Below are 10,323 nucleotides of genomic sequence, written 5' to 3'. Positions count from 1 at the left end.
GAAAAAATCGGAAATACTTTCTATATCGAAGCGCCAGCGCCCCCTACTTTAGAAACGAGTATTGAAACATTTTTTTCATCGATCGGACATGCCTAATAGGTAGATAGATAGAGGTAGATAGATAGAGGTAGATGGAGATAGATAGAGAAAGAGAGATAGATATAGAGATAGAGATAGAGATAGAGATAGAGATAGAGATAGAGAGAGAGAGAGAGAGAGAGAGAGAGAGAGATACAGGTAGATAGATAGAGGTAGAGATAGATACAGAGATAGAGATAGATAGATAGATAGATAGATAGATAGATAGATAGATAGATAGAGATAGATATAGATAGATAGATAGATAGATAGATAGATAGAGATAGATAGATATAGATAGAGATAGATAGATAGATAGATAGATAGAGATAGATAGATATAGATATAGATAGATAGATAGATAGATAGATAGATAGATAGATAGATAGATAGATAGATAGATAGAGATAGATAGATAGTGATAGATAGATAGATAGAGGTAGATGGAGATAGATAGAGAAAGAGAGATAGATATAGAGATAGAGATAGAGATAGAGATAGAGAGAGAGAGAGAGAGAGAGAGAGAGAGAGAGATACAGGTAGATAGATAGAGGTAGAGATAGATACAGAGATAGAGATAGATAGATAGATAGATAGATAGATAGATAGATAGATAGATAGAGATAGATATAGATAGATAGATAGATAGATAGATAGATAGAGATAGATAGATATAGATAGAGATAGATAGATAGATAGATAGATAGAGATAGATAGATATAGATATAGATAGATAGATAGATAGATAGATAGATAGATAGATAGATAGATAGAGATAGATAGATAGTGATAGATAGATAGATAGAGGTAGATGGAGATAGATAGAGAGAGAGAGATAGAGAGAGAGAGAGAGAGAGAGAGAGAGAGAGAGAGAGGTAGATAGATAGAGGTAGAGATAGATAGATAGATAGATAGATAGATAGATAGATAGATAGATAGAGATAGATAGATAGATAGATAGATAGAGGTAGATGGAGATAGATAGAGAGAGAGAGAGAGAGAGAGAGAGAGAGAGAGAGAGAGAGGTAGATAGATAGATAGAGGTAGAGATAGATAGATAGATAGTGATAGATAGATAGATAGAGGTAGATGGAGATAGATAGAGAGAGAGAGATAGAGAGATAGATAGAGATAGACATACCGTAGACATAGACATAGACATAGATAGGTAGATAGATAGAGGTAGATGGAGATAGATAGATAGATAGATAGAGAGAGAGAGAGAGAGAGAGAGAGAGGTAGATAGATAGAGGTAGAGATACATACATAGATAGAGATAGATAGAGATAGATAGATAGAGAGAGAGGGGGGGAGGGAGATAGATAGATAGATAGATAGATAGATAGATAGATAGATAGATAGATAGATCGATAGATAGAGGTAGATAGAGGTAGATGGAGATAGAGATAGAGAGAGAGAGATAGAGATAGAGATAGAGAGAGAGAGAGGTAGATAGATAGAGGTAGAGATAGATACATAGATAGAGATAGATAGAGATAGATAGAGATAGAGAGATAGATATAGATAGACATACCGTAGACATAGACATAGACGTAGACGTATACATAGACAGACATAGATAGGTAGATAGATAGAGGTAGATGGAGATAGATAGATGGAGATGGATGGAGATGGATAGAGAGGGCGATAGATGGCTCTTCCAATGCTCTCGGGCTGTGTTGGGTGGGACTGCAGTGATGGATGGCTGACTGAGCTCCGTCCCCCTTGACTAAGCCTTTGCCTCTTCTGCCTTCCAGAGTGACCTTGGAAGATGTCGAGCCAGAGCAACGGAGACACCAAACCCCCATGTTTACCCCGGAACGGGCTGGTGAAGCTCCCCGCCCAGGCCAATGGGCTCGGCTCCGCCAGCATCACCAAAGGGACCCCGGCCATGAAGAACCGCCTGTGCCAGCCCTCCTCTGTGCCTGCCGCCATCATGGGCCCAGCCTTAGCCAACCACGCCGAACTGGCCTCGCCCTTGCCCTTGTCCTTGTCCGGCCTGGCCGGGGTGCCGTCCCCCTCCGGGGCCGCCTTGGTGGGGCTGGGCTCGGCCGTCGAGGGAGACGTGCCGCCCTCCTCCTTCGAGGCCGAGAGGCCGCTGGCGGTGGACGAGAAGATCCTCAACCGGCTCTTTGTGTACTTTTCGGCCTGTGAGAAGTGCGTCCTGGCCCAGGTGTGCAAGGCCTGGCGGAGGGTCTTGTACCAGCCCAAGTTCTGGGTGGGCCTCACGCCGGTCCTGCACACCAAAGAGCTCTACAACCTCCTGCCCAACGGGGACAAGGAGTTCGTCAACCTCCAGGGCTTCGCCATCCGGGGCTTCGACGGCTTCTGCCTGGTGGGCGTCTCGGACTTGGACATTTGCGAGTTCATCGATAACTACCCCCTGTCCAAGAAAGGGGTCAAGTCCATGAGCCTTAAAAGATCAACCATCACAGACGCGGGCCTCGAGGTAGGTCTCCTCCACCCAGGTGGGTGGCTTTGTTGTTGTTGTTGTTGTTTATTTACTCTCCGCTTTTCTCTCCAACAAGTAGACTCAAAGCGGCTACATGTCTATCATCATCATTATTATTATTACCCAAACATTTTTCTTTTCCACAACCATGAGGTCTGGTGTGTTGTGTTCCAGAACTTTGTCAGTCTGGATTCAGAAGTCCCACAGTATCTTTGCATGTTCATTTTCCAAGACTTTTGCAGGTTTGTGATCCCACCAGTTCTGGGAGGTGGTACTTGAGGCATAAGTTCCAATTGATCATTTGGGCCACATAGTTGTGCCTCTGTTTGTAGTCTGTCTATGCAATTTTCTTACAGCAGCTGAGGATATGATCCATGGTTTCGTCTGTTTCCTTGCACAATCTGCATTTTGGGTCATCAGCTGATTTTTCGATCTTGGCCTTAATTGCGTTTGTCCTGATGTCTTGCTCCTGGGCTGCAAGGACCAGGCCTTCTGTCTCCTTCTTCAGGGTCCCATTCGTGAGCCAGAGCCAGGACTTCTCCTTATCAGCTTTTCCTTCAATTTTGTCAAGGAACTTTCCATGCAATGTTTTGTTGTGCCAGCTGTCAGCTCTAGTTTGTAGTGCGATTTTCTTGTACTGGTTTTTTGTCTGCTGTGCTTTGAGGAGTTTTTGATTTTTGACTTCCATCAAAGCAGGTTCTTCTCTTTGCTTGACATATTCTGCCAGGGCATGTTCTTCTTCTTTGACTGCTTGTTTGACTTGTAAGAGTCCTCTGCTCCCTGATCTTCTAGGCAGATATAGCCGGTCAACATCACTGCGAGGGTGCAGTGAGTGATGAATGGTCATGAGTTTTCTTGTTTTTCTGTCCAAATTGTCCAGTTCTGCCTGTGTCCAATTTATAATGCCAGCAGTATATCTTATGACAGGTATGGCCCAGGTGTTTATGGCCCTGATGGTGTTGCCTCCATTGAGCTTGCTTTTGAGAATTTTTCTGACCCTTTGTGTGTATTTTTTTGCTGACCACAGTTTTCACACATTCATGCTTGATGTTGTCCAGCTGTAATATGCCCAGATATTTATAACCTGCTTTTTCTCTCCAACAAGAAGACACAAAGCGGCTGACATTAAAAGCATGGCTTTCAGTACAGTTTTAAAACTATGAATATAGAAACATTAAAACAGAATAAATTATCAATGGTAATTTAACATTTTAGTTAAAATCCATAAAAAACATAATCAAAGCTGAAAAACCATAGCACCCCCTGTGATTTGGTTGACATACAAGACGTCATGGATGTGCTTGTTTAAGATTCCAGGACATCTCACGGTCGTGATTTGGCAAAACATAAAGTTCCTTCTTCCCACTTTTTCAGCAGCCTTGAAAACGTCCCAGTTTCTCTCTTTTTCCTGCCACTTTCTCCCTTTTGTCCGTAACATTTTTCAGTGGCAGAAAACTGAGCTCAACGTCCAGAGGAGGAGGAGAGGAAAAATCTTCTCCTTCCTGGGAAACGCAGGCAAAAGTAGACCATGGTCGTCTCTCCCAGGCATTGTGTCCTTCGCGTTGTCGAAGGCTTTCATGGCCAGGATCACAGGGTTGTTGTGTGTCTTTCGGGCTGTGTGGCCATGTTCCAGAAGCATTCTCTCCTGACGTTTCGCCCACATCTATGGCAGGCATCCTCAGAGAGGATGCCTGCCATAGATGTGGGCGAAACGTCAGGAGAGAATGCTTCTGGAACATGGCCACACAGCCCGAAAGACACACAACAACCCATTGTGTCCTTTCTTTGTCACCTTGACCATGCTTTGGAGATGCTTTAATGCAAAGCCGGAGGACCTAAAGGTGTGCATTGATTTCCCCGTTGCAGGTGATGCTGGAGCAGATGCAAGGGGTCATGCGGCTGGAGCTGTCCGGCTGCAACGACTTCACCGAGGCCGGCCTCTGGTCGAGCCTGAACGCCCGCATCACCTCCCTGAGCGTCAGCGACTGCATCAACGTGGCCGACGACGCCATCGCCGCCATCTCCCAGCTGCTCCCCAACCTGACCGAGCTCAACCTGCAGGCCTACCACGTGACGGACACGGCCCTGGCGTACTTCACGGCCAAGCAGGGCTACACCACCCACACCCTCCGCCTCAACTCCTGCTGGGAGATCACCAACCACGGCGTGGTCAACATGGTGCACAGCCTGCCCAACCTGAGCGCCCTCAGCCTCTCCGGATGCTCCAAAGTCACCGACGACGGGGTGGAGCTGGTGGCCGAGAACCTCCGCAAGCTCCGCAGCCTGGACCTCTCCTGGTGCCCGCGCATCACCGACATGGCCCTCGAGTACATCGCCTGCGACCTCCACAAGCTGGAGGAGCTGGTGCTGGACAGGTAGGTCGGAGCCGGAGTAGCCTGGCCGTTCGTGGTGGTGTCGGGTTCTCTTCTCCCAGTTGTGCTGTGGGTCAGTCTTCCACCAGAAAAAGCACCAAGACACATGCTGGTAGATTCCAACAGGTTTTATTGTACCGAATACCAGAACCTTCTCTTTGGCCCACTTAAATAGGGGCTCTCACATACCAGAGGGTCATTGAGGTTTTATGGCTAGCATCTGTAAGACACACGCTGGTAGATTCCAACAGGTTTTATTGTACAGAATACCAGAACCTTCTCTTTGGCCCATTTATATAGGGGCTCTCACATACCAGACGGCAATTGAGGTTTTATGGATTGTTAGGTTCTCATCTCCCAGTTGTGCTGTGGGTCAGTCTTCCACCAGAAAAAGCACCAAGACACACGCTGGTAGATTCCAACAGATTTTATTGTACCGAATACCAGAACCTTCTCTTTGGCCCACTTAAATAGGGGCTCTCACATACCAGAGGGTCATTGAGGTTTTATGGCTGGCATCTGTAAGACACACGCTGGTAGATTCCAACAGGTTTTATTGTACAGAATACCAGAACCTTCTCTTTGGCCCATTTATATAGGGGCTCTCACATACCAGAGGGTCATTGAGGTTTTATGGCTGGCCCATTTTATGGCTGGCATCTGTAAGACACACGCTGGTAGATTCCAACAGGTTTTATTGTACAGAATACCAGAAGCTTCTCTTTGGCCCATTTATATAGGGGCTCTCACATACCAGAGGGTCATTGAGGTTTTATGGCTGGCCCGTTTTATGGCTGGCATCTGTTCCTTGTCAGCCGACCTGGAGATGTCAAAGATTGGAGATCATGACAAGGGGAAGTAGAGGAGAGAATTCCAAGAGAGCAATAAAACAAGCCTTTTATTGTTATCACAGCTGATGACCTCCACAAGCTGGAGGAGCTGGTACTGGACAGGTAGGTTGGAGCCAGAGAGGCCTAGCCATTCGTGGTGGTGTTGGAGACTAGCCTGGAGGGGTGTCGGGTTCTCTTCTCCCATTTGTGCTGTGGGTCAGTCTTCCACCGGAAAAAGCACCAAGACACACGCTGGTAGATTCCAACAGGTTTTATTGTACCGAATACCAGAACCTTCTCTTTGGCCCACTTATATAGGGGCTCTCACATACCAGAGGGTCATTGAGGTTTTATGGCTGGCCCGTTTTATGGCTGGCATCTGTTCCTTGTCAGCCAACATATTAACATGATTAACATACCCGTATTTACTGATATCTAATGTGCCATCAAATCTAATGTGTACCTCAGTTTTCAAAATCTTAAAACCCAAAAAAAGTATTTGCCATTTTACAAGTACCCTGGGGAGCCTCCGGTGGCACAGTGTGTTAAAGCTCTGAGCTGCTGAATTTTAAGACCAAAAGGTTGTAGGTTCGAATCCGGGGACTGGAATGAGCACCCCAACTTCTGCCAACCTAGCAGTTCAAAAACATGCAAATATTAGTAGATTAATAGGTACCACTCCGGCAGGAAGGTAACGGCGCTCCATGCAGTCATGCCAGTGGCCACATGACCTTGGAGGTGTCTACGGACAACGCCGGCTCTTCGGCTTAGAAATGGAGATGAGCACCAACCCCCAGAGTGTGAGTAGATCAATAGGTACGGCTCCGGCAGGAAGGTAACAGCGCTCCATGCAGTCATGCCTATGGCCACATGACCTTGGAGGTGTCTACGGACAACGCCGGCTCTTCGGCTTAGAAATGGAGATGAGCACCAACCCCCAGAGTCAGACACGACTGGACTTAACATCAGGGGAAACTTTTATCTACAACCTATATATACACACTCTATCTGCTTCATTGCCAACATAACCTCTGAAGATGCCATTAGATGCAGGCAAAACATCAGGAGAGAATGCTGCTGGAACATGGCCACGCAGTCCAGAAAACTCACAGCAACCCAGTGTGTACACCCTTTCCCCTTCCCACTTCTCAGCTGTGAGAGAAAGGACAAATCATTCCTGCTGGAAAAATTCGAAATGATGAGCTGCATTGATACTTTGAGAAGGACTCACAGATTCCTTACTGATCGATAGATAGATCTGTTTCTTGATTAGTCCACTGTCCATATCAATGATAAAACAAACCGCTAAAATATACAAACAAATAGACAGGACATGACTCACTGTTAAAATTCCTAATAAACTAAAACATGATTAATAGGCATGTCCGATCAATGAAAAAAATTTTCAATTCTCGTTTCTAAAGTAGGGGGTGCTTGCGTTTCGACATAGAAAGTATTTCCGATTTTTTTCACCCAAAAATTTCGGATATTTCCGAAAATTCGTAATGATTCTAAATGTTTCTAAAATGGCGAACGCGCATGCGCAATTGCTACACACCGGGCTTGTATGGCAATCTTCCATGTGGACGCAGAGGACGTTAGCTCCCACCTTTGCGTCCATCGTGGAAGCTTCTGATTGGCCGGGGAGTGGCAGCCCTGTTAGGCTGTGCTAAGCTCCCATTCAAGGTAGGTTGCAGAAACAAATTTTTTTTTTAAATATTTTAAAAAATATATTTAAAAAATTTTTGGGGGGGGGGGAAATTAACGAAACATTAAGAGACAATTAGAGAATGGGCCAACAATGGTTCGAATTACATTGCCGGTTGCGCTGTGAGACAATGTCTCGGAATGCGTATCAAAAAGCGAGAACAATCCGAAATAATTCCGATATACGATTCAAAACGATTTTTTGGACATGTCTAATGATTAAATAATAAGTTTGGTAAAATGAGATTAAATTGCAAAAGTTGTATTGAGAAGGGGCTGCAGATGCCTCACTGAGTGATAGGGTCCCGCTTTAACCTTTCCACCGAAATTGGGAATTTTCTGCTGACGGCTGTGTTTTTTTTCCCCCGCCATTCTGGCAGGTGTGTGCGGATCACGGACACCGGGCTCAGTTACCTGTCCACCATGTCGTCGCTTAGGAATTTATATCTCCGCTGGTGCTGCCAGGTAAAGGATCCGTCTGTGCGTGGTTTGGGTCAACAACAAAGAGGCAGAAAAAGTGGAGAAGAATATTGCCAGGGTCTAGTATGCCGGCAATTCGGCTGCAGGGTGGTGGTGGGGGGGACACCTTCTCCAAAGCCTTACCACAGGCATGGGCAAACTTGGGCCCTCCAGGTGTTTTGGACCACAACTCCAACAATAATGTATTAAAAGTATATCTATATATATAAAAGAGTAATGGGATCGCGGCCTCGGACAAAACAACAAAACTAAACACCCCACAACCTAGAAAATTGACAGCACAAACCCTCATCCACGCATCTACACTTCATACAACAAAAAGAAAAGAAAAATAAAGTCCTAATTAGAGGGAGAGGAATAATTGTTTTTATCCAAAGGCTATGCTCCGCCCACTTAGTCTCCCAGCAACCCACTCAGCCCAGGGGACAGGCAGACTTAGGCCTCAGGCCTCTTTCACACTGCCTATAAAATAGAGATGATCTGAGTTTAACTGTATTATATGGCAGTGCAGACTCGAGGCTCTTCCACACAGCTATATTACCCATTTATAATCTTACTAGCTGTGCCCGGCCACGCGTTGCTGTTGCAGTGGTGGTGGTATTGGTTAAAAATTGTTGTGTAATTTTTATTTGACGTTATTTGCATTTTTTTATTAATTTTTATTGTAAGTTATATTTTTATTTATTATATTTTATTATTTTCTTGTATTATTTTTAGTTATTTTCTGTTATTATAGTATTTTATTGTATTAATTTTTAGTGTTTGTTATTATTTTTTTATTGGGTTGCTAGGAGACCAAGTTGGAGGAGCTTAGCCTTCTAACTGGCAGCAATTGGATAAAAGCAATTATTCCTCTCTCTCAAATTAGGACTTTATTTTTCTTTTCTTTTTGTTGTATCAACCTAGAGGCATGGATGATGGGTTGTGTTGTCAAATTTCGAGGTTGGGGGGCCTGTAGTTTTGTTGTTTTGTGGGTCGCCGTGATACCATCACTCTTTTATATATATAGATATTATCTGCTTTGCACTGGATTATCTTGACTCCACACTGCCATATAATCCACTTCAGTGTGCATTTTATACAGCTGTGTAGAAGGGGCCTCATATAATCCAGTTCTAAGCAGATAATATAAGATACTTTATTTCCCATACCACCATACTTCGCCACAGCAACGCGTGGCCGGGCACAGCTAGTCTATATATATAAAAGAGTAATGGAATCGCGGCCTCGAACAAAACAACAAAACTAAATGCCCCACAACACAAGCCACAAAAAACTCACTCGCCCTACTTCCATCCACGCCGGGAGCACAAGCATGGCGGTGAAATAATCTCTAAAATCAGGACAGTAAATAAAGAACAACACTCTTGAAAATAAGAAAAATCCAGACAGGAAAACAGGGCCAGCAAACACCTCCCAACAAAGGATTTCCTCAGGCTTTGAAGCTGCAAGGCCATGAAATGCTAATCAAGGTGACTAATTGCAGCATTCATACTTGCCGCACCAAGACTTTTAATTGCTATTCAACCTGGGCAACCAAGGATTCCGCAAGGTAGAAAGCGGCCAGACTTGGAAGCAGCAAGACTATTCAGTGCAATTCAAGCTGGCCAAACAATGGAAGTAGCCAGGCTCTTTGATTGAGGGTGCTACTCCAGCTCGCCAACCAAAACTTCCCCTAGCTATAATGCAGCCAGGCATTGAAGCTGCATGGCTATTCAGTGCAGTTCAACCAGACCAAAAAAAGAATTAACCTTGGTAGAAGGTGGCCAGGCTTTGTAACAGTGATACCACTCTGTACTACTGAAGCTGACCAATCAAAGATTCTCCTAGGTAGCAAGCAGCCAGGCTTTTAAGTAGTGAGGCTATTCATTGCAATTCTAGCAGCCCAAAAAACCATTTCCCTAGAATGCGAGTACCCAGACTTTCGAGCAGCAAGTGTATTCTGTTGCATTCCAGCTCACCAAACAAGGATCCGCAAAAGAAGAAAACAGTCAGGCTTTGAAGCTGCTATTCCACCTAGTCAACAAATGATTCCCATAAGCCACAGCAATGCGTGGCCGGGCACAGCTAGTTATTGTTATGACGTATTAAAAGACCACACTTAGCATTTTACTAGATTTTCTTTGACCTGAAGCTAGCCATTTGGAGAGCCTCTGGTGTTGCTGTGATTGTGCATGTGGCAGGGTTCAGTGGTCTGTGGTTTGCTCTTCTCCTCAGACACGTGTCGTGGACTCCTTTTTGTGGCCCCATTTCCTAAGATTAGCTTTGCACCTCGTGGTGCCATAGCGCTGTCTGTTCAGCATCTTCCAAGCTGCCCGGTCTTCTGTGTTCTCATCCAGTCTCAGCCACTGATTGAGGTTCCGGGTCTTAGCTTGCCACTTTTGGACTTCTGTGGGAGCCCCAG

At 45.0% G+C, this 10,323-nt stretch overlaps 1 protein-coding gene across 2 annotated transcripts in view; it reads left to right on the top strand.

Annotated features, from left to right (window-relative positions):
• The window catches only part of fbxl16 (F-box and leucine rich repeat protein 16), a 62,144-nt gene that overhangs the window by 39,560 nt on the left and 12,261 nt on the right, over nt 1-10,323 (top strand). For both annotated transcript variants that reach the window (XM_062964351.1, XM_062964350.1), the window contains 3 exons: nt 1,836-2,527; nt 4,397-4,905; nt 7,820-7,904. In XM_062964351.1, the coding sequence (XP_062820421.1) occupies nt 1,850-2,527; nt 4,397-4,905; nt 7,820-7,904 (1,272 nt within the window). In that variant the 5' untranslated portion in view covers nt 1,836-1,849. The remainder of the gene's footprint in view (nt 1-1,835; nt 2,528-4,396; nt 4,906-7,819; nt 7,905-10,323) is intronic.

The sequence above is a fragment of the Anolis carolinensis genome, unplaced genomic scaffold (genome assembly GCF_035594765.1).
Source record: "Anolis carolinensis isolate JA03-04 unplaced genomic scaffold, rAnoCar3.1.pri scaffold_13, whole genome shotgun sequence".
NCBI classification, from domain to species: Eukaryota; Metazoa; Chordata; class Lepidosauria; order Squamata; family Dactyloidae; genus Anolis; species Anolis carolinensis.
The sequence above is the reverse complement of the archived record's forward strand: the minus strand, read 5'-3'. Positions and strand labels throughout refer to the sequence as shown.